A 24,538-nucleotide genomic window follows, 5' to 3' on the forward strand; every position below is an offset into this window, starting at 1 on the left:
GCCCTGGGTGTCCAGCAGCGGCCCCGGGTGTCCAGCGGCGGCGGCTCCTGCTGCGGCCGCGCTCGCGCCCCCGCCTTCCTGACTCCCCTCCCCCTCCGAGCGGGAGCCTGGCGCGCCGGGGACCGGCGGGGCGGGGGTCGCGGCACTGGGGCTGGGGGCGGGGCGGGGGCGGCTGCGGGGCCCGGGCGCGGCCCGCTGGTGACCCCGCGCCGCGCCGTGTCCGGGTTATGTCCTGCAGGCCGAAGCGGCAGCCGAAGCCGTCCTCGGATGAGGGTTACTGGGACTGTAGCGTCTGCACCTTCCGGAACAGCGCAGAGGCCTTCAAGTGCATGATGTGCGATGTGCGGAAGGGCACCTCCACTCGGTGAGTCCCGGGCCTGCCCCGCGCGCCGCCAGCCCCCGGGGTCCCGGCGCCGAGGACGACCCTGCGGCCGCCGCCCCCTCCCAGGATACTGGCAGACCCGGCTGGCCGAGGCGAGACTGAGGTGGTGGCCGCGATAGGAACTGGGTCAGATTGATCACGACCCGAGCTTTGCGGTGAGGGTAATTGAAGAGGCTGTAATGTTTTTTGCTGCCAAGAGAGAATAAATTATTTAAGGGAGGCATTAGCTCGACCGCGATTAATTTGTGTCGCTGGATGTAATGCCACCCCCACCCCCTCATCCGCACCACATTTTGTGGATGAAATAACGTTGGCTGCATTGTTGTGTTAGTGTGTAGGAATCAGAGAAATATCATGAAAACCTCTTTAGAAGCAAACGATGTAATTTAATTTCGTTCCTCAAAAAAAGTATCTGATTAGAGAATACACAATAGATTAAGCTTCCTTTTTTAATATAGACTCTGGAAAGGTCAAATCAGGGATTTGTGTAGTGTTTTAAATCTCAGTTCTCTAATGTTTTATAAATAGTTGGAGGTGAGCCCAGTCACAGGGACACGTTTTTTTCCTGAAAGTATCTGAATATCTTTAGTTTGATTAAATGGCAATCTATTTTACTATACAAATGAGATAAAATGATCTCTGCCTATTTTCAGTCTTTATTTCATTGTCAGCTTACAGTATGATAACAGTCTTTTAAAAAACCACTTAAGTGTATTAAGTGGATAAAGAAGATCATTCAGGAGATTCAAAGTCAGTGACATTCTTGAACTGCCAGCACTTAGTTGCTATGATTTGTGGCCTGATATTTAGAGGGCATATATTTTTGATTAAAGTTTCTTGGAAAATGAATTATCACGAGTATACAAATGCAATATACTGTTGCTTTTGAAAAGGCTATATGATATTAACCTTAGGGGAATATATTCAGTAGAAGTTATGATTCTAAAAACGAGGAGATATCTTGATTCTAATTAAATTTTAAATGTAGAGACATAAATGGTTATAAAAAACTTAAAATTTTAAGATTTGCTTATTGAAGCTAGCTGCTTTTGACATACCTGTCTTTTTGTAAACCATAATATGCTGTTTGTATAGTCTTATTAGATTCAATAAATTAAATATTTTCCTGATATCTTTTAAAAAGCAAACTTTCGAACAACTGCTAAATTCAAGGGAATGTAATAGAACATACGGAAAAGGAAAAAGCACCATTTGCTGAAATGAATGTGGTAGCTATTTTTGGACCCGTGATTTAAGTATTTTGAAAAGCAAAGTATCTTTATATCTTTTAGTTTATATAAGGTTTGATTTGGTTTACATTATATTTGTTTATCAATGTAGTACTTTGTACTTTTTAAAATGCTCAATAAACAATGTTAAGAAAAGGCAGGAACTTTAATGTGGAGATAGTTATAATCTTAACTTCTGGTACGGTATTGTTGCTTTTTGTTGTTCCCTCTCTATGTTCTTGTAGCCATTAGAAAAATACTGAAACTAGAAGAGCCTATATGTTTATTTGCAGGGACAGCAAGGAAGGGGGGAAGCTGGTGTCCTACTCCACAGCCAGTCTTGGGGTTAGAGGAACCCTGAGAAATAGAGTAGGTGGTGGCAGCTCAGAAGAGAAGAAACAGGCCGAATACCTGGCACCTGGAAGAAGAAGGAATATAGTGCACAGGGGAGTTGGCCCAGGACAGAGAAGTGGGCCTAGTTTAAAAGAGGTTTGAGGCCCACGTTGGGGGCCCCTGACATTTTTTACCAGTACATCTGAGCTCTTATAGATCCAATTTTTAGTGGTGGAAACATTTCTTGAGAAGGACTCAGAGAAGCATTGTCATTTGGATTGAAACTGAAGAGGCTCTGGGCAACTCACCAGAAGTCTAAGGGACACTCTGTTCCTAAAAGTAAGTGTTCTACACTACGACCCTCTCAGCTGCTTCCTTCCTCTCTCTGAATTTGTCTCTTCTCTTTTGATTTTGGCCCTAAGTTAAACCTAAGAGCTCTAATTTCTCTGTTATTTGTTACTTTTCTCCCACTGTTTCTGAAATGCAGAGTGGAATCCATGTTTGGAGAGAACAATGGAACAGGGCATTGTTAATAGGGCAGATATTGATCGCACCACAAAATATTTGCCTGTCTGGTAATTTTAGAGATGCAGAATTAAAGGACTACATGATACTTGGAGGAGCAGAAGTTTCAGTAGTTGGAAGAAATAATTCTCTACGACTGACATGTTAATTAGCAGTTAGGGTAATTTCAAGAATGAGGTTGGCGATTACCAAGGCAGAGACTGGATAGCTGCAGAGCAGAAGGAGGCAGTTTGCTAATGACTTGTTTGTGAGACTGACAGACGGGACTTCAGTCCCTTGGGTCAGACTGATCTTTGAACTGATTCTGTCTTAGTTGCCAAATGTGAGGCCATGTCTAAGCCAATCCCAGACGTTTGAAAAACTTTTCTTTTTAAACCTCCAGAGAAGATGGAGTCTGTGGTCTCCCTTTAAAGTCTTTCCGACAGTCTTTTTTGTTTAAAGGATATCTAGTTCAAATCCTTTTATATTGCAACAGAAGATCTTTTCCTTTGACAATATCCCTGGTAAGTCATGTTTTTCTGCAGAGTAGTATGAAATAAAATGGGGTTATGTTCATAGCAGAGTTTCAAGATGAAACGTGATTTGAAGTAACTTCAATTCCTAAATTGTTAGCTTCTTTAGATGATGCCATTTCCCCAGTTGAATTGCAATTTTGTCCTTGCTGGCCTTAATTAGTTTAAATTTGATTAATTAAAAAAAATCTAAAATCTAAATAACTAGATAGTTCCAGTACTGAAATTTGATACATTGTTCTTTTGTAAGAGAATCAATGACAAATGTCAGTCTGCCAGGAAAAATTGAAAAAATTACAGTGATAATTACTATTAAAAGTGCTACACATTTTCCTTTATATTTCACATTCTTTTAAGGCAATAGTGTCTCAGATATAAATCTAAGAAACTTAAAAAAAACAATTTTCAGAGAAAAAGAAGTAGTATAGTATGTGTGAGGTAGTACAATCAATGTGTTGAGTTAGAGTGGTATTTTATTGCCACTTCATATAGGAATGGAAATTAATGCTTAATTCAGATTATAGATATTTGAACTTGAAAGTTGATAGAGCTATTTGGTTTTAAACTGTGATCTAAATGAATACTTAAAAACACCTAGCCCAGAGCAGGCTTGCAAATGTAATTTCGAGTATAATAGGTAGTGTTATATTTTCTCAGGGTAAATTGTATTAGTTCCTTTGGGTTTCTCAGAGATGTTATAAGAATGATGAGAAAGATTTCATATATTAGCAAGAGCACTAGGTGTTATAGTAGGAGTTTGACCATGAATTCTTATTTTTAACCACTTCAACATTCAGCAATGTTTATTGAACATCTTATTTTGTCCTGGGGTTGAGCTAGGTACTAGACTTACAGTGGTGAACAAAATACATACTTGTTTCGTCTATAAAATTTTATGATTTGCTGCCAGTTCAGAAACACTTTGAATTGTACCCAATTCTCTACATGAGGTCGTATTAGTAAATTCTTTATGTGTGGGCAGAAGAGGTGAATTTTTATTTAAAAAAAATAGTGTTTATAATTAAATACAGCATTATGGTTAGGGTTTGACTGTTGGTAAAAAGAGTGATTTGTTTTAGTTTCTATAAAATGGAAGTAAGTGATAAAATTCACATTTTTTTGAAGAAACCTTAAACCAGTTATCATCTGATAAAAATCTTTTCAGTGTCATTGTTGTCATGCTTGCTTTCTGTCTTCTAATTTGAGGCTTGGCACAGATTTCATCTAGACTCTTGTGTGAGAATGTGTAGAAAAAAATTGAGGACCATCTCAGGCAGTCTGTTTTTCAGAAATGCAGGGTTCTGAGCCTCCCTTACCTGAGGAACCTTTCCCACTACCACACAGTTATTGTTCATAGACTTCTGATTCTAAGAGGTTGGCTTGTTTGTTTTTTTCTCTACATCTTGGGTTAGAACGATTTCGTTGTTTACAGAGGAGTTTAAAAGTGATTAGTGTTTGGTTAGTAGTGGTTTTCAAAGTGTGAACCCCGAGAGTCCCTAAAGACTTCTTAGGGAGTCTGTAAGGTCCAAACAGTTTCCATAACCATTCTAAGATGTTGCTTGCCTTTTTCACCGTGTTGACACTTGAGGTGGTGGTGCAGAGTTAATGCTGGGAAACATTGTTGGCTTGGGGCTGTGCTGGTGGTTCAGTGAATAAGAATCCGCCTGCCGGTGTAGGAGACATGGGTTCAATCACCGATCCAGGGAGATTGCACATGTCTTGGAACAACTAAGCCTATATGCCACAACTGCTGAGTACTAGAGCTCTCTAGAGCCCAGGAGCCACAAGAGATGCCGCCACAATGAGAGGCCCCCGCTGGCCACAGCTAGAGAAGAGCCTGTCCAGCAGTGGAGACCCAGCACAGCCAGAAGTAAATAAATAAAATTATTAAAAAACCCAAACCTGCTAGCTCTTCAGTGGCACCGCACTGCTGTATTCATTGTAATCTTCACCACCACGCACATGTCAAAAAATAATGCTAGTTTCACTTTAGAATATCCTTCATGAAGCAATAAAAATGATTAATTTTAGAAAAGTCTTGTCTCTTTTAAAATATTCTGTCTGATGAACTGGGAAGTACAAGTAAGGCATTCCTGCTGCATACCAAAATCATGTGGTTGATTCACGGGAAAGCATTTTTGTAGTTGTTTGAGTTTTGAGCAGAACTAGCTTTTTTGATAGAACATTACTTGAGAGAATACCTGGCAAACTCTCGTTATTCAGACTTGGATACTCATTAGATATTTTCTCAAAAACGAACATAGTCTGTCTCTTCAAGGAAAACAATCGATGGTATTTGTTGCCAGTGAAGAAACATGAGCTTTCAAGTGAAAAATTTTGAAAACTTGTAACCTCTATATTGAGTTTAAGAGCTTCCTAGTACTTTAAACATGAGATTGAATGGTTATATCAACAAATATAATTTCTGATACTTTATCATAAAATTTGTTATCATTTGGAAGATTTGCATAACTCAGTAAACCAGTATTTCCCAATTACCAGTGTATTATGTTATAAAACCATACATAGATAATCCACTTAAAATATAAAAGAACCAGTGGATTTTAAGGGAACCCTATGAAAACTTCACTGATGTGGTTCCAGATTCACATGCAACTAACCTTTGAGAAACAACTCCTTGTTGTGTTTTTATGTACGTATCGACAAATATCCACAGTTATCTGAAAAGGCTATTAAAATATGCCTCCCTTTCTCAAGTACAGATTTGTAGGAGTCAAGATTTTCTTCGTATTCTTAAAAAAACACATTGCATCAAATTGAATGCAAGAAACAGTACGACAATCCACATGTCTTATATTAAGCTGAATAGTTGAGTACCACTAAAAATACACAAGTACACAAAGTTATATTTGTTTAGGAAAATAATAGTTTTTTTTTATAAAAATATATTAAAACATTTTAAAATGAATTAATATACATTTAAATTTTTCTGTTTTTATTTTCAGTGTAGTAATTATTTCTTGGTTTAGATAAGAGCTAGATAAACAAAAGCTCTTTTAGCTTTTGTGAGTATAATGAGATCCTGGGACCAAAATACTTCTGCACTACTGGCGTAGAGTTTTACTACCTTGGGTTTCTGTGTGCAGTAGATGTCCTTCATCAAGCATTCTTTCCTTTTCTTTTGTCCTTAGTTAAATGACAGCTCTCAGACATAACCTAGTGACCCCTAGTGACCTGGTTGTTAAACTCAGAAGCCTAATCTCAAGTCTTTTTCATGACATTTCAGCAGTATTTGATGTTGGCAGCCTTTCCTAAAAATGTAAGTTCCCCTTCCTTGACGTCTCTAACACTCCTTTTTCTTAGTTTTTCCTAATACATTTTGAAATTAACTTTTGCTTACCCCAAATTGACTTCTCTCTATTCCTTGTTTTGTATGGGGCATAAGCTTTATGGAATTTCATTGTCTCAACTTTGATTCATCAACATTTGATCTCAATTCATCATCCTCCCTCATGTCCAGTCTTCTTTTGGCTGTTTCTCAAATCTGTCCTTTTTACAGTTTTTGTTGTTAGAGTTAAGAAGCCAGTATCATTTCTCTCATGAGTTATTGAACAAATGGATCTCTTCTCAAGAACACTGCTAATGTTCTCTTCAGCACTTTTTTGAAACCTATGGGATTATTTTGATTACTCTGTATTAAAAAAAAAATTGAGTTCTTTCTAGTGACTGCTGAATAAAGGTTGAGCTCTTGAGCATGGTATTCAAGGCCATGACAACCTATGTCTAGATTGCCTTGCTAGCTTCAGTTCTTCCTATGTATCCCAGCCAGGCCTGTGCTGCATCAGCACTCAAGTATTCCTACTAGATGGTGCTTCTAAAAAGAAGTCCTGTGGGATTGCAGCCATCCCTGCACCCACTCCCACTATCATATTGATTCAGTGTATCTTTTTATGTCAACTTCACTCAACTGAGATGAGTAATTCGGAGTATTTGTTTAAACATGGAAATAGTATTTTTATAATACAATATTTGTTTATTTCAAAGATCAGATAGAAACAAAGAGCTTAGCACATGTCTTATTTCTATTACCATATTTTATTTGTTCTTACACACATTCTTAAAAGCATGTATGTGTACAAGAGAAAATACAACTTTTATCTCAGTTTTAGTACATTTTTAGCTTTATTATTTTTTGTATTGACATATAACATGTTTCATGTTTTAACATTATTTCAAGGATGATGTTGTACATGAATACCTTAACATTTTTAAGGTTTAACTTTGGAAAATTCTGTGTTTATTATCTCATTTACACCCTTTTATTTAGGTCTTGTTATTCACATTACTGAAATTTGCATAGTATAGAAGTACTTCTTGACTATACTGAAATCATAAAAGAGTACAACATATTATCAGATATTTTTTATTACTCGATTAAATTGTAAGTTCTCCGTTGAATATTCCGAGTTAAAATAGTTGATGTCAAGAGCCTATCAGAAACTAAAATATACTGAACATAAATTTGTAATCTTTGAGATAATTTAATTGAAAAATAATTTAGAATTCAGATTTTTGCATTTGTTTGAATTGTACTGACTTTAAAATTAACCAATGGAATGAATTAAATTTAATTATAATTAAAATGGCACTAATTTTTACCTTATGATTGAGGTAGCATTGTTTTATCTATCAGCATTACTTTTAAAGATAAATCAGTCGTACAGATTAGCAGACACTTGTGTAACTATAGATATTAGTTGTTTTTCAGCCACTAACTCATGTCCAACTCTTGCGACTCCATGGACTTGCACACCAGGTTCCTCTGTCCTCCTCTGTCTCCAGGAGTTTGCTCAAATTCACGTCCACTGAGTCAGTGATGCTATCTATCCATCTCATCTTCTCCCACTTTTCCTTTCCTGATAGAAATTAGGCAGACATTAAAAAAAAAAAGAAATTTCCCTCATCTTGTGCGTCTTTTCTATTTCTAATTTTTGTGAGTCAAGCTAAAAGAACTAGTCATTGATATCTTTCTAGAATGTGTTATTTTGCCTGCCTTGTTAACTGCTTCTTCAAGATCCAGCTCACATACATAGTCTCTGTGCCATTCTCCTAAGTCCATCCAAAGCTTGCCTTCCTTTTTGTCTTTGTTCATACCTCTCATTGTGATGTCTAACTTGAGCATTTCCTCATAAACCCAGGATTGGTTTTGTCATTCTCATGAAGCTGAGTATTTGAAAAAGTTGGAATTCTGATACAGTTTAAGTCAATACTTGGAAAAGAAACCTTCTGTATGCATGTATGAGTTATTGGAAATAAATGATCAGATGTGAACAGAATCTAGATTCTTAAATCTTCAATTGCATAACAAACATACTCCTGTTGTTCGTTGGGCAACATGTTGTCATTGGACATGTACCATATGCCAGAAATTATGTTAGGTCTATAGAATTGTGGATGAGACACCAGTTCCAGCTTCTAAGAATTTGAAATCTAGCAAAGAAGATCCACAATATTTGCTAATGAGTAAACAAAAGAAGGAATTTAAAATTTTACAATATTGTCTAGTTTTTGGACATATAGTTTTTATATTCAAGTTGAATATAAAAACAGTTACTGTAGTGGCCAGTAGTAAAGTGCTTTTGGTACAAAGTGTGCTTTAACATTGTGGCCAATTTCCAGTTTGATTGATCACCTTTCCCCTAAGAAATTTCAGCCAAATGAAGCTGCCACTTCATTGTTGGGTAAAACCCTCTTTCTCTTTATATGTGTATATATATGTATGTGGGTATATATATATGCATATATGTATAAATATGTATGTTTTTAAAAGGGATTGCTGTTTTTAACAACATGTTTAAGGAGGAGAAGGGGTTGACAGAGGATGAGATGGTTGGATGGCATCACCGACTCAATGGACATGAATTTGAGTAAACTCCAGGAGATGGTGAAGGACAAGGAAACCTGTGTGCTGCAGTCCATGGGGTCACAAAGAGTCAGACATGACTTAGTGACTGAACAATGAACAACAGGAGGATGTTTCCTATGTAGTTGAAGATTTCAGAAGACTAAGATGGTTGCTATGAAGACTATGACAAATTTACATAGGATGGATTGGATCAGGTTTATATATATTTTGTACTTATCCCAGGAGCCGTCCTTTTTTGAGAGTAAAATAATTATAGGACTGCATTATTAAACTTAATGCCTCTTTCTCAGCTGTCTTATTGGTCATGTTGGCAGTGATCTTCATTATGGCACTCCGTTTTTGTTTTTCTAGCTTGTTTGTTTTTCCTTTAAAAATGTTGAGAAAATTGAATTAATTTCTGTAAAGCCTTTATCATTGTGGCTGGTACAAGTAAGTACTCACTGAATATTTTTTAAAAAATTTGTAACTTATCGCTAGCAAATTAATTCTTGGTTATTATAGGTTGTTTCTGTGGGTAGGAATTCAATAAAAGCAGTATCATTAAATTATTTATAATTCATGTAGTGCTTTACTGTGTTCAGAATGCTTTTGTTTATTCTTCCGTTTGCTCATCAAGCCACCCTGCATTCAGGAGAGGGAGATGGTCATCTGATCATAGTTTTATTGCTAGAAGCATAGTTTTTTTTTTTTTTTTTTCCTTTTTTGCTTCTAAATAAACCAAAGAAACACAGGTTTGTTTGACTCACCCTTCTGTCTCTGATAAAGAGGTTTATGAAACTATTTTATTTGGGTGAAAGATTTCTTTGCTATTCCTCTTTCTTTCGATGTTAGATATCTGGCCAACATACTTTGGTACAAGATTGGCATTCTTTGGGGTATCAATTTTTCATTCAGTGAAACCTGAGGTGTTTCTTTTTTTTTAAAAGACACATTTTCCTTAAATAGTGATTTTAATAAGTTGTAAAATATTATGTAATTGTGACTAAAAATAAATTATTCATTTAACAAATATTTACTGAACACTTAGCTGTGTTTTGTTTATTGGCTTTTATTCCTGCTAAAATCTCTACCTTTTGTTACATGATATGTGATCTGTGATTGATCAGTTTTAAAAGATTCAGTAGAGATTTCATTCTGTAATATTGTTTATTATGGAAATTGACAGAATTAGAGACTTTTAAGAGCTGCCATAGTGTTTAGTCATTTCCTGAGAGAGGCTGTTTTTTATTTCTTGAAACCTTAATGGTAGAGGGCTTCCCAGATGGCTCAGCAGTAAAGAGTCCATCTGTAATCCAGGAGACGCAGGAGACCGGGTTTGATCCCTGGGTCGGAACTGTCCCTTGGAGGAGGAAATGGCAACCCACTTCAGTATTCTTGCCTGGAACATCTCATGGACAGAGGAGCCTGGTGGGCTACAGTCCACGAGGTCGCAAAGAGTTGGGCACGGCTGCGCACACGTGCACCTAATGATGGAGAAGGTAGTCTGCAGAGGGATGTTTTGAGGGGTATGGGGCAGAGATGTTGGTATTAAAACTTCTGAAATTGTCGAGGCCATTATTGTTTCCATATCCTTTTGTTTGACATTTTCAGCTCAGTTTAGAGGATTCTTGTTGCACTGAAGTCTAGAGAGCTGCCAGGTAACACATAGCAATATGCTGGGTGAGGTCTTTCCTGTGTGTTGGAGCTCATAGCTCTAGCTTAGTTTCTTGACAAGTAAGAAAACAGGCCTGGAAAGATTGTGACCTGTTCAAGGTCAGTAGCTGGTTAGTGCCAGGTTCAAATGTTTGGATTTCTTTAAGTCTTTTTTATTACCTTGCTGTGGTAGCTTTAAATTTGCTAGCAAGTAGTTTCTTAAGGATTTCTTCTGGTGAATTTCCTATGCCTGTAGCTAGTGTTGTACACCTTGAAAACTTCTAACATTAAACCTATTACTTATAGCTAATACAAGAACTTATGTTAAAATTTGGTCTGGCATTATACTGAATGAAGAACAAAATGGCTGTTGTTTTCCTTATTTTAGGTAGTATTTTTGAAGTTAAAATGTTAAACTTCATTTTGATGTCGTCTATAATAATGGTTATTGTGCTATATATTCTGACTTCTTTGATACCATAGTATTTCTTAGGAGAAAAATCCCAGTAAATATTATTTCCCTCTTTTATTTGTGATACAAATACTAAGAATCTCTAATAGTATAATAACAAATTTGAATGTTTGTATGTGTATGATAAAAAAATTTGTACAGTTCTCTGATAATTTTTAGGCATGAGTTGAGAGTCACTTCATCTTTACATATTTTATAGTCTGATCACGGCTCTTTTATACAATATCATCCTTTATAGGATATACTAATGATGATAAAACTACAGCAGCAGCAAGTAGATAATATTCCATGCCAGAGAAATAGTTGCTCAGGAAGTAGAGCTCTATGTGTATTTTCAGAGTAGGCAGAGTTGTTTTAGTTATTTTTCATCTTTTTCCATCCTTTTTCTTTATTTACTTTTTGTCTACCCAAGGCCTAGAATCTGCTTGATAATGATTTATAGCCTACTTTCTGAAATGTTCTGATTCCTTTAGGTTCTTACTCCACCAGCAGTTACTCCTTTATTAGAACTTTCCGGTTTTAGGTAAATCTAAATAAAATAATACTTTCAAGTATGAATGTAAATAACCTGAGCATGGGGAATAGAATTATTTTTTTTCTTTAAGACAGTAACTCTTTTTGATGATAAAAGTACTACATATTTATTGAAGATACTAAAGCATAAGGAGGAAAATAGGAATGCCCACCCATTATGACATCTCTCCAGCCAGAGAGACGTTAGCACAGCATTGAATGCACAGCCATCCATTCTTGCAGCTGCACTGCTTGTTCAGGGCTAGCTCTGGCAAGCCTCTTTCTGCAAGCTGCAGGAAATAAGGAGTAAGGAGGAGACGGGTTTACCGCTTAGAATCAAGTGACACGTTTCTTGGCGTAGAGAGAGCTGTTTTTTCCCTTTAGAAGGGTGCAGAGGTTTTGAATTGTGCTCTTTGGAGCCCTGAGATCTCCTGAAGTTGTCTCAGTGGCTGCCAAGAAAGCAAACACGTGGGGCTTTGTGTTCCCCTACTCTACTTCAGCCAGATCATCTGTGCTCATAATACATTTTGTTGTTCAGTTGCTCATCGTGTGTGACTCTTTGTGACCCCATGCAATGCAGCACGCCAAGCCTCTCTGATCCTCACCATTCCCGAAGTTTACCCAAGTTCATGTCCATTGCATCAGTGATGCCATCCAGCCATCTCATCCTCTGTCATCCCGTTTTCCTGCCTTCAATCTTTCCCAGCATCAGGGTGTTGTCCAACGAGTCAGCTGTTCGCATCAGATGACAAAAATGCTGAAGCTTCAACTTCAGCACCAGTCCTTCCAATGAATATTTAGGGTTCATTTCCCTTAAGATTGACTGACTTGATCTTGCTGTCCAAGAGAGTTTCAGGAGTATCCTCCAGTACCACAATTTGAAGGCATCAATTCTTCCACTTTCTGCCTTCTTTACAGTTCAGCTCTCACAACTATAGGTGACCACTGGGAAGACCATAGCCTTGACTTACACATTTTACTTATTAGAATTTCTCTTAATTTTTATTTCCTAAACGTGTTCCGCTATCAGAACTTTTTGAAAATCATTGTCCTGTTCCATCCATTCTACCACTCAAATTCTGTTGGATTAATTGTGACTAGACTTCTTAGCCTCACATTTCAAAGGGAAGAGCTAATACTGACTTTTGTATAGTGGTGGGGGAATTTGAAGCTTTTCCCTTTGAAAAGCCTTTTTCTTTCTCCCTCCTTCCCTGTTCCTTTCCTTTTTGTTTATCTTTCTTAGACATTTTTGCTCTTTTTATTTTTTAAAGACATTTTTGCTCTTTTTTTTTTTTTTTTTAAGACCAAGGCTGGTAAGGCCCAGAGCTCTAAAATCATTTATTAGATGCATAATGAGCAATACAACTTACAGGTGAAAAATACCTTAAGTTCATAATGTCATCAAGTTGTACTTTATGATAAAACTTAGTAAGACTATTTCATCGTCTATATGAACGTGGTTATCAGATTTGCTCAGTAGGCTAGTTTTTTGTAAACTTCATGTCTCTGGTTCGCACAGCACTTTTTTGGTTCCTTGGTAGTGTACATTTTAATTGTAATCTCGCCACATTCCACTTGTGTAGAGTTTCATTATACTTCTTTCTTTTTAGTGCAGGAAAATATAGTCAGTTTTATTTTTTTCAAATGTGTATTTGTTTTTAATTTTTATCTGTACTCATTATGATAACAAAAAGCAAAACAAAGAAAAGAATGTTGATATTTATGCGTTGCTTGCAATTAGGTAGTATAGTGGAGAAGAGTTTTGATTCTGTAACTCATCTTCTTGGACTTACATATTAGTCTCCACTTACTGACTATGTGAACTTATGAAAGTTAATAACTATGAACCTGTTTTTCCATTTGTAAAATGGAGATGATAGTAACAACCAAGGGTGGTTGTAAGGATTAAATGAGATAATTTTTGTAAAGTACTTGGCACAGTGCCTGGCATACAGTAAGTCCTTAGAAAATATTAGTTGAAACAGTCAAATACCTGAGTGGTGATATCATAGTAGACTTGTATATAGGGGTATAACAATCCCTATTGTCAAATGTGTAGGTTCCAGTGGGGTGACTGACAAAAGCAGAACAAGTGTCTTCTACTGAAAAATAATATTTCATCAGATTGCCTCAGGGATGTTTTCTCCTCTTACCTCCTTCCATCTCTCCCTCTTTCTCCTCCTTGTGTGTGTGTGTATGTGTATGTGTGTGTGTGAAGCTGATGTGGACTGTCATAGAAACATTTGGACCTCACCAGTAAAAGTTTTAACCTCTACAAAGTACTTTGATAGTATAGTAGTGGTAAGGAGTTCATATAGACTTAAGAATTAAATAGTTAAAAACAGCCTTTTTTTTTTTTAAACTAAGAGTAAGTGTATTTTCATGTATTTGCGCAAACTCCAGGAGGTAGTGGAGGACAGAGGAGCCTGATGTGCTGCAGTCCATGGGGTTGCAAGGAGTCCGACATGACTTAGTGGCTGCACAGCAGGAAAAAGTCTGTTTTCAAGGTTGGATTGACAGGCAGCTTGGTCATGGTCTTTTTTAGGCCACTGTGACTTCTTGTTGGTTATATTATTTCCTCTGCTTCATACTCTCCTATTCGCGACAGTTTCTTTCTTATTCTTTATGACTGCTCAAAGCATCATCTCTCTCAAGAAGCATTTCTTTATCTATTTAGGCTAGAATGAATGCCCTTTCAATTAATCTTAAAGTGTTCTGTGCAAAATGTGATGATCATATTTATACAGTGTACTGAAAATATTTCATTTTGCTTCCCTGAACTGTATTTCCTTGAGAATAGTGCCACTGATACTGGATTCACATTTTAGTTTAAATCCCAAATATGCCATTTATGGTCATATAACCATAGGACTCTGTGTTGATGATTAAATGTGATAATTGATATAAGAAACTTAACGTAATTTTTAGTTAATAACAATGATAATAATTGTAAATGACATTAATAAAGGATCCCAATGTCTGTCATTGTGTCTTGCGTGAAAGTTGCTTAGCCATGTCCGACTTTTTGTGACCCCATGGACTACACAATCCATGGAATTCTCCAGGCCAGAATACTGGAGAGGGTGGCCATTCCCTTCTCCAGGGGATCTTCCCAACCCAGGGATCGAACCCAGGTCTCCTGCATTGCAGACAGATTCTTTACCAGCTGAGCCACCAGGGAGGCCCATAGGTACTGACAATGCTTAACTGAATTGCAAAGGCTCTTTATCATTTTTCTGGTTCTATTGTTCCTTTAAACTGTTTGCCACTTGTTTTTAAGGAACACTGACATCATTTCATTTCATTTTTTGAACTTTTGAGTTGGGTAGAGTATTTACTTCATAAAAGAACTTGTGTTAACCTAAATTACCTCATACACTTCTGCAGCAGTTCAAAATGGTTTTTTTTGCCATCAAAATAATGCATAGTAGAAACCAGAGCAGGTAGCATTTTATTCTGTTTAAGTCATGCTTACTGTTTGTTGAATCTTAACTAGAGGTAGAGAAACTATTTGGTGGAATTCATTGCAGTATGCTAGGCAAGAGACAGTAGTGGTCTAAACAAAGTTAATGCCAATAGGAGAGAGAAATGAATGGATTCTAGATATGTTAAGGAGAAAATATATAGGCCTTGATGGATGGTTCAATATGGTTGTGGAAGATAGGAAGTTGGGTTTTAGGAAATTTAGAGAGTGTTCAGAGAGAAATTGAGGATAAAACCCAGGATTCTGGCTTAGTTATACAGCTAGGTAAATGGAGATACTTTTCACTGAAAGGGAACAGGAAGAAGGACAGGTTTTGAGCAAGGAATATTCATTGGAAGGACTGATGCTGATGCTGAAGCTCCAGTACTTTGGCCACCTGAGGTGAAGAGCCGACTCATTGGAAAAGGCCCTGATGCTGGGAAAGATTGAAGGCAAAAGGAGAAGGGGGCAGCAGAGATGGAGACCGAAATAGCATCATTGACTCAGTGAACATGCATTTGAGCAAACTTTGGGAGATAGTGAAGGACAAGGAATCCTGGCATACTGCAGTTCATGGGGTGAGAAGGAATCAGACGTGACTTGGAGACTGAATAGCGACAAATGGGTCACTTTTAGACATGTTGAATTTCAAGCATATGAGAGAAATATAAGAGGGTAGATATATGAGGCAGTTGGATATGTGGTGCTTACGCTTAGAAAGGAAATCAGAGCTATAAGTGTATGTTCAGTAGTCATCAGCATAGATGACCAATTGAAGCCATGAGAGTGAGGCGGATCAAGGAGAGAATAGATTGAATAGCATGAGAAAAGAGGACCTAGGACAGAAACTGAGAAACACCATCACTTCCTTAAGGTAGAAGAAAAGCATCGTATAAAGAAGAAGAAAGAAATGGAGGAGAAAGGAGAATTAACCAGGGAATAAAAAGCCCAGGAGAGAGTAATGTTATAGGACTAGAAGGAAAAGAATGTTTTCAAAAGGAGAGAATGTGGTTGGCCATGGCAAAGGGCTTTTACTTTTGTCAGAATCTTAATTTTTCCTTTGCATTTTGTGTAATGTTTATTTTTAACAAGTGTTACATTAACATTTATATTTCAAATTGTAGCAAGAATATAATCCTGCATAGTGCTTGGGCTAAGCTTTCCATGATAGTCTCAACAATTCTCAATTATATCTATAGATTACATAAAGGAGGTTATGGATGTGAGAGTTGGACTATAAAGAAAGCTGAGCGCCGAAGAATTGATGCTTTTGAACTGTGGTATTGGAGAAGACTCTTGAGAGTCCCTTGGGCTGCAAGGAGATCCAACCAGTCCATCCTAAAGGAGATCAGTCCTGGGTGCGCTTTGGAAGGACTGATATTGAGGCTGAAACTCCAGTACTTTGGCCACCTGACACAAAGAGCTGACTCACTGGAAAAGACCCTGATGCTGGGAGGGATTGAGAGCAGGAGGAGAAGGGGATGACAGAGGATGAGATTGGTTGGATGGCATCATCAACTCGATGGACATGGGTTTGGGTGGACTCCGGGAGTTGGTGATGGACAGGAAGCCCTGGTGTGCTGCGGTTCATGGGGTCGGTCGCAAAGAGTCAGACACGACTGAGCGACTGAACTGAACTGAATTGAACTGAATGATGGTAGATCAAGAGACGAATAAAATTATGTTACTCTTTCAAGGAATAATGCTCTAATTATCTAGTTAAATCTGTAACTAAGCCTCTGCGTTTACAGGTAACTCCTGATTGTAGCTCTAGAAATGAATAGGATTAATGTAAAAATTGGGTCCGTGTTGGTATCAAAAATATTTTAAGTGGTAAGTATATTAACTTGGAACACTTTTGGAAAATTGCATTGTTAATTGTGGGGAAGCTTGTATAGTTTGAAGAGGTCCTTATCTTCTGTTTTTAGAAGGAATGAATAATAGTTTTAGATTAGCTTAGTAAGCAAATCATAATACTTTTCATACAATTCTACAGTTTGTTTGATCTCGAAAGTGATAGCCATTGTGGGGTATATTGAATTTGATGTGATCCATGATTCAGATTTTTTTTTGGGGGGCAAAATAATTTTGTGACCTTTTAATAGATGCCCTAGAGAAGGAAACAGCAACCCACTCCAGTATTCTTGCATGGCAAATCCCATGAACAGAGGAGCCTGGAGGGCCACAGTCTGTGGGGTTGAAAAAGGGTCAAACATGACTTAGGGACTAAACAACAACAAGCAGATATATGCTAGCTAGATATAGACAAGCAGATATATAGCTAGATATAGATAAGCTCTAATAAGCCCATTTGTGGGGTATCTCTTTTGAGAATGTACGTTCATTTCACTATGATTCAGATTTTATGATTGCTGAATTAATAATATTTAGAATATAGTCAGTAGGTTGCAAACTATTACTGTTGACCTCAGACTATTTGAGATTTATTGTTAGAAAAGTTTGCCATTGTTTTATAAAATCAATTTTACACTGAAAATATGCACTTGTATTTTAGAGATGGCTATTAAAAATTGAATTGAAAATGAATACAGGGCTTAGAATCTCATTAATTTTAATATTACAGTCAGAAAAAGTGAGAAAAAAGGATGAAGTTGTAGAGTAAAGGTTAGACTTCTTTATCATGTTGACATTCAAAATAGTTAGCTGTTTGTTGTTTTTGTGTATTTAACTTGGATACTGACTATAATTAGCATATGAAGGACTAATGCTCCTGATATTTTGAACTAGGATCAGGAAAATATTTCCTTGAACTAGAAACTATTAAGGATAGAGGAGTGAGTGAGTGAGTGGGTGAAAGTTGCTCAGTCTGATTCTTTGGGACCCCATAGACTGTGCAGTCCATCGAATTCTCCAGGCCACACTACTGAAGTGTGCAGCCCTTCCCTTCTCCAGGGGATCTTCCTAACTCAGGCATCTTCCCAACCCAGGAATTGAACGGGAGTCTCCTGTGTTGCAGGCAGATTCTTTAGCAGCTGAGCCACAAGGGAAGCCCAAGAATACTGGAGTGGGTAGTCTTTCCCTTCTCCAGTGGATCTTCCTGACCCAGCAGTTGAACTGGGGTCTCCTGCATTGCAGGCAGATTCTTTACCAACTGAGCTACCAGGGAAGCCCCAAGAGTATGGCACCCCACTCCAGTACTCTTGCTTGGAAAATCCCATGGACAGAGGAGCCTGGTAGGCTGTAGTCCATGGGGTCGCTAAGAGTCGGACAGGACTGAACGACTTCACTTTCATTTTTCACCTTCATGCACTGGAGAAGGAAATGGCAACCCACTCCAGTGTTCTTGCCTGGAGAATCCCAGGGACGGCAGAGCCTGGTGGGCTGCTGTCTATGGGGTCGCACAGAGTCAAACATGACTGAAGTGACCTAGCAGCAGCAGCAGCAGATGCTGGGAAAGACTGAAGGCAAAAGGAGAAAGGGGCAGCAGAGGATGAAATGGTTAGATAGCATCACTGACTCAGTGGACAGGAATTTGAGCAAATTCCTGGGAGATAGTGGAGGACAGAAGGTCCTGGCATGCTGCAGTTCATGGGTTGCAAAGCATCAGACGTGACTTAATGATTGAACGACAACATATTAACTTTCTACAGAAGTACCTCATTTTAAGATATCGTTTCTAAAATGTGCTTAGTTAAAGGACTAGGGTGTTTGTCAAATTAGGAAGATCAGAATATTGAAGCTCAATTAATGTAATTAAGGTATCCTTAGGAAGAATGACTAGAACATAAAATGATATAAAACGTAAAACCACATAGCATTATGACAGTGGATAATTGGTCATGTTTAGCATAGTACAGGGTGGCTAAGAGTCGGAGACGACTGAGCGACTTCACTTTCACTTTTCACTTTCATGCATTGGAAAAGGAAATGGCAACCAACTCTAGTGTTCTTGCCTGGAGAATCCCAGGGATGGGGGAGCCTGGTGGGCTGCCGTCTATGGGGTCGCACAGAGTCGGACATGACTGAAGCGACGTAGCAGCAGCAACATAGTACAGGAGGTGGTAGGAAGTGAGAGATGCTATTTGGCACTTGCTAGAATGGTGCTTTATTCTGGAGTTGTAGTAATGTAGGCTTCTTTATATTAACTACATCTTAAACTTAAAAATTAAGAAGCTTAGCTTGTAGATCACAGCAGCCAGTTTTCAGGGCTGTACACTTAGACTGTGTGCACTGTGAGGGTCTGTAGTGCTTTGGCTCTGTCCAGATGGGTTGATGCGGGGAAGGAAACAGACCTGGAAGATGACGTCTGATTTGTTAGCAGTTTGAGGAGGTTCTAGGTATAATTGAGTTGGGTCTTATCTGCACTAGCCTTAGGTTGAATTTTCGAACCTAAAACCCAAGAACCAAATTCAGAATTAGGCCTCCACCAGTTGGAACTCATATATTCCTGTGAGTTCCTTTTTGGGCACCAAACTGATACTCACTTTGCAACTTTTAGCTTAATACTAATTACTTTGTGACGCTCTCCATATTAGTTACCTATTGCTGCATAACAAACTACCCCAGAATTTAGTGGTAGAAAACAATCAGCATTTATTATTCTGCCTCCCTCTCCCCCGTCCCTTCAGTTTAGCAGGTGGCTCTGGCTCAGGATCTCTCAGGCCCAGCTGTGGAGGAGGGATCCGTGTCCGAGCTCTTGTGGTTTTCAGCGGCCTGAGAACGCCTGCTCCGCCACTCACACAGCTGTCAGCAGGCCTCGGGCGGAGCTCTGGCTGTCACGGCATGACAGCTTACTTAGCTCAAAGCACCGTATCTGGTGAGAGTGCGAAAACAAGAGCCACTGTCCTCTATAGTCTAATTTTGGGAGTGATATCCATTACTTTGGCAGCTTCCCTGGCGGCTCAGATGGTAAAGAATCTGCTCCAGTGCCGGAGACCTGGGTTGAAGCCCTGGGTTGAGAAGAACCCCTGGAGAAAGAAATGGCTACGCACTCCAGTATTCCTCCCTGGAGAATTCCATGGACAGAGGAGCCTGGTGGGCTACCGTCCGTGGGGTTGTAAAGAGTGGGACATGACTGAGCGACTAACATTACTTCTGCTAAATTCTGTTCCCTAGAAGTGGGTCACTAAAGTCAGCCCATACTCAGCGGAGGAGATTACAGAAGGACATGCATACCAGGAGGTGGGATCATTGTGGACCATCTTAAAGGCTGCCCGCCACAATGTCCTTTAAAGTTGAAAACCTTTTTTTTGTTGTTGTTATAGAATTTGTTATTGATAGGAAAGTTTACAGAGGAAACCCAGAATATAAAATGGATAAATAGAGAGCTGTTCTGTCCAGAGCAGGGGTTTTAGGAAGCTAGAGCTAACCTACTAGCATCCCTCCCCTTCAGCTTTTCTGAACAGTTTGAATATTAGTATGTTTACCATCTAATGTCCATCAGGAACATAAATATATACTATTTTCCTCAACCTTTCCTTTTATAATTTGTTAGCAGTTGCAGTTCTAAGATTCTAGCTTATAACAATCAGGTTTTAGAACGTGAAAAATGTTTCTGGCAATTTTAATAGTCTGGGGAGCTTTCTTTACTAGTAAATCTAATGGAATACCTGATTTTGTAATATTAGCAGATATAATTTATATATTGATAGGATAGTGATTTACTTAGTAACTACTGTCTACAATGTCTTCTTAACTATTTCCAAATTGTATGTATTTTTTAAAAAATCACAGGTATATTAATGATATTTGTACTTCAACTTCAGTATTAATGTGCTTCATATCTCTTTCATACTGCAAATCATGATTCCTAAGTGAAGTGAAAGCCACTCAGTCATGTCGAACTCTTTGGGAACCCATGGGCTGTACAGTCCATGAAATCTCCAGGCCAGAATACTGGAGTGGGCAGCCTTCCCTTCTCCAGGGGGTTGTCCCAACCCAGGGATCGAACCCAGGTCTCCCACATTGCAGGCAGACTCTTTACCAGCTGAGCCACAAGGGAAGCCCAAGAATACTGGAGTGGGTAATCTATCCCTTCTCCAGCAGATCTTCCTGAGCCAGGAATCAAACTGGGGTCTCCTGCATTGCAGGCAGATTCTTTACCAGTTGAGCTATCAGGGAAGACTGACTCATGATTCCTAATGAATACCATAAATTAACTTATTTTCTTTCTCTTGCAGTATAAAGAATATAATCTCAAAATAATAGTACAGTTATCCTTGTGTACCCATGGGGGATTGGTTCTGGGACCTTCTCGGTTACCAAAATCTGAATATGCTGCAGTCCCTCATATGTAGGTTTAGGATTATTAATGGCATATTCCACAAACCTACACATCCTCTTGTATATTTTAAATAATCCCTGGGTTGCTTATAATTCGTAATACAATATAAATGCTCTGTAAATAGTTGTTAGCATGAGAAATTCATGTTCTGCTTTTTGGAAAACTTAGTGGAAATTTTTTCTGAATATTTTTGACGTGTGGTTGGTAGAATCTGTGGATCCTGAACCCGTGATACAGAGAGCCCACAGTTAATACAGACAATAAATCTCTAAACTTAGAATTTTTTTAGTAGTTCTTTGCAGATATGTAAAATCATTTGAAAATAATTCCATTTCTAGGTGGATATGTTACAGTTTGATAACATGGTTAGATTCCAGGCATGGTTTTTAAATGCATTACTTAACTCCAGTACTTTGGCCACCTCATGCGAAGAGTTGACTCATTGGAAAAGATTCTGATGCTGGGAGGGATGGGGGAAGGAGGAGAAGGGGAAGACAGAGGATGAGATGGCTGGATGGCATCACCGACTCCATGGACGTGAGTCTGAGTGAACTCTGGGAGTTGGTGATGGACAGGGAGGCCTGGTGTGCTGCGATTCATGGGGTCGCAAAGAGTCAGACACGACTGAGCAACTGAACTGAACTGAACTTACATTTTTATTAACTTAATCCTCATAACAGTTCTGTGAAGTAGGTTCTGTTTTTACCCCTATTTTACAGATAAGTATAGTTTTTTCATCTTGATTTTAGGTTCTTTATGTTAACAAGAAAATGATGCTGGTTTTGTTTGTTTCTTTGTGAGTTCATGTAGAGCTAAAGGATAAAGCTGAAGGAAAGGAAAATTTAATTAACAGATTATCTGATGAGCTTGTTAGGAACAAAGAAAGATGACAGTTTCCGTAAATAACATTATTTAGTAGGTAAGTTTACAGTTCACTTTTGACCTTATTTTACTTAATTGAGCTACACACCTCCCCCCATATTTATGAACCATTACGATGTCACTTAAGTATATGTGAATATATGTATAATATTAAATTTTAATATCTGCTAAAGGATTTCACATCCTCCATTTACCATGAACAACTTTCTACAACTATAGTACCTTACTTTAGAATTGCAAACCTTATTTGAAAATTCGAGCATGTACTTGGAATCACAAAACCAGTTGTCATTTAAGTTGCTTCCAGCCAAAACATAATATCTAGCCGTAGTGGAGGTGATGAAAGTTAGCTAACTTATTTTTTTTTCTGAGCAGTTTTTTCAAAAGTTCAGGTTGAATTTTTAGAGTAGATTCTCATTAGTGAAATGCTTTATTAGGTTCTTAATTACTTGTTAACCTTTTTGTGGACCAGCATTATAATTGTTAGAACTTACAAAGGATAGTTTTGAGTAGAGTATTTAATTTCTGGCATTTCTTTTCTAAGCTATTCTAGTAAAATCCATTTTAGTTAAACCTATGGCATAATAACAGCAACAAATAGCTTTGAATGCTGGTCTCTTAAGTGACCTTTTAGGTTACCATAAAGTATTTTCAAGATATTTTAATTCTCAAATTATTTTAAAAAGTACATTTGATTTTATTTTAAATTCACAAGATCTTAGTCTAAATGAAGACTGTATGTGTTGCTATAAATTAAAATTGGAAATTATTATTTGGTTCTTAATGAAAAGTTTTATACTAGCTTTTACTATAAGGATAAATATTTGAATTATTGCTCCTATATCAGTTGTGTCAATCCAAACACAATAGGACCTTCATGCCATGCACTGCTTCACACTTCAGGAAATATAAGTTAACTAGGAATCTAATTTAAACTAGATGATCCTTTTGGACTTTATCTCTATATTGCAGTTAGAAATTGAGGTCTGTGTAGTGCCCCTGTTTGCCTGAATGAGTCATTTAAAAACTAATGCACTAATTGCTATTATTTTTTAAAACTCAGATTTATATAAAATGGATATAGTTTATCCAAAACAAATTGTATCCTTAAGTGAGAATCTAGGAAAAATCTTGACATGGTGCTGTCCACCTTTACTAAATGTAAATATTACCTCATATAACAAGATTGAAATGCTAGATTTTCATCAGAGGTACATTTTAAGAATTTTTTTTAGAATTACATTTTGTTTTTGATGAATTAATGATTTTATATACCATCTTACCCTGTTTACTCTTAAAGTAGAAGCTATGCATTTAATTTTTTCCATAGAAGAACCGTGAAACCATGTTTTTTGAAGGTAGGAAATAATTTTTAAATAGCACTATAATGAGAAAAGGAAGACTGTTACTGAAATATATCTGTATCTTCAATAGGAACTAGTGTTTGAAGTCATCACGACTATAGCACATCAAAATGAACATGTACCTGATGAATATGTATTGCTGCTGCTGCTGCTAAGTTGCTTCAGTCGTGTCTGACTCTGTGCGACCCCATTACACAGCAGCCCACCAGGTTCCGCTGTCCCTGGGATTCTCCAGGCGAGAATACTGGAGTGGGTTGCCATTTCTTTCTCTAATGCATGAAAGTGAAAAGTGAAAGTGAAGTCGCATCCGACTCTTAGCGACCCCATGGACCCACCAGGCTCCTCCATCCATGGGATTTTCCAGGCAAGGGTACTGGAGTGGGATGCCATTGCCTTCTTCGAATATGTATTGAGTTAAAGGTAAAAGCAATCTTATTGTGTCCCTGAAGATAAAGTTCTATTGAAGATACCTTTCTTTTGTTAGAAATAGTTTTTTTTGGTTTGTTTTTTAATGACAGGTCCAATTTAAAAAGTATAACAGTTAATCGAAAATATTACTGTACTACTTTGTACAAGTGTTTACATTAAAATCAGCATTATTATTTATCAGTGGCCTGGCATTCGTAAGGGCTTCACAGGTGGTGAAGTGGTAAAGAATCCGCCTGCCAATGCAAGAGATGTGGGTTTGATCCCTGGGTCAGGAAGATCCCCTGGAGAAAGAAATGGCAACCCACTCCAGTATTCTTGCCTGGAGAATCCCCATGGACAGAGGAGCCTGGTGGGCTATAGTCCATGGGGTCACAAAGAGTCAGACATGAGCATAGCACAGTGGCATACTTAAATATATGTATGTGGTTGGTTTGTTATAGATGACAAATGGTTGGTTATTTTAAAGATTTATTGAGTGATGAATGGGAATTGCATTGATGCTGTTTATCTGAAGTGTTATAGATTGTTAATCTACTGTAGTGGCCTCTACACCCAAATTCAGCCTATGTTAATGACAGTGCCTAGGTAAGAAACAGTAGATTTTGATCGATCAATTACCCTTTATGGATATTAAAAAATGATGGTAGTACTTTAGTGAGACGAAATAGTCT

At 37.9% G+C, this 24,538-nt stretch overlaps 1 protein-coding gene across 10 annotated transcripts in view; it reads left to right on the forward strand.

Annotated features, from left to right (window-relative positions):
* YAF2 (YY1 associated factor 2) overlaps positions 1 to 24,538 on the forward strand; it is an 85,574-nt gene that overhangs the window by 418 nt on the left and 60,618 nt on the right. For 5 of the 10 annotated variants that reach the window (XR_006059335.2, XR_003588817.3, XR_003588816.3 and 2 more), the window contains exons 2-3: positions 239 to 364; positions 1,905 to 2,283. Coding sequence is in view for 3 of the 10 variants with exons in the window: in XM_027967438.3 (XP_027823239.1) it covers positions 239 to 364 (126 nt within the window). In the remaining 7 variants the exon portion in view is untranslated. Of the gene's footprint in view, positions 1 to 227; positions 365 to 1,904; positions 2,284 to 24,538 lie in introns of those variants that run through there. The other 5 variants (XM_027967438.3, XM_015094733.4, XM_042246869.2 and 2 more) reach the window with 3 other exon arrangements.

Source organism: Ovis aries, chromosome 3 (genome assembly GCF_016772045.2).
Source record: "Ovis aries strain OAR_USU_Benz2616 breed Rambouillet chromosome 3, ARS-UI_Ramb_v3.0, whole genome shotgun sequence".
NCBI classification, from domain to species: domain Eukaryota; kingdom Metazoa; phylum Chordata; class Mammalia; order Artiodactyla; family Bovidae; genus Ovis; species Ovis aries.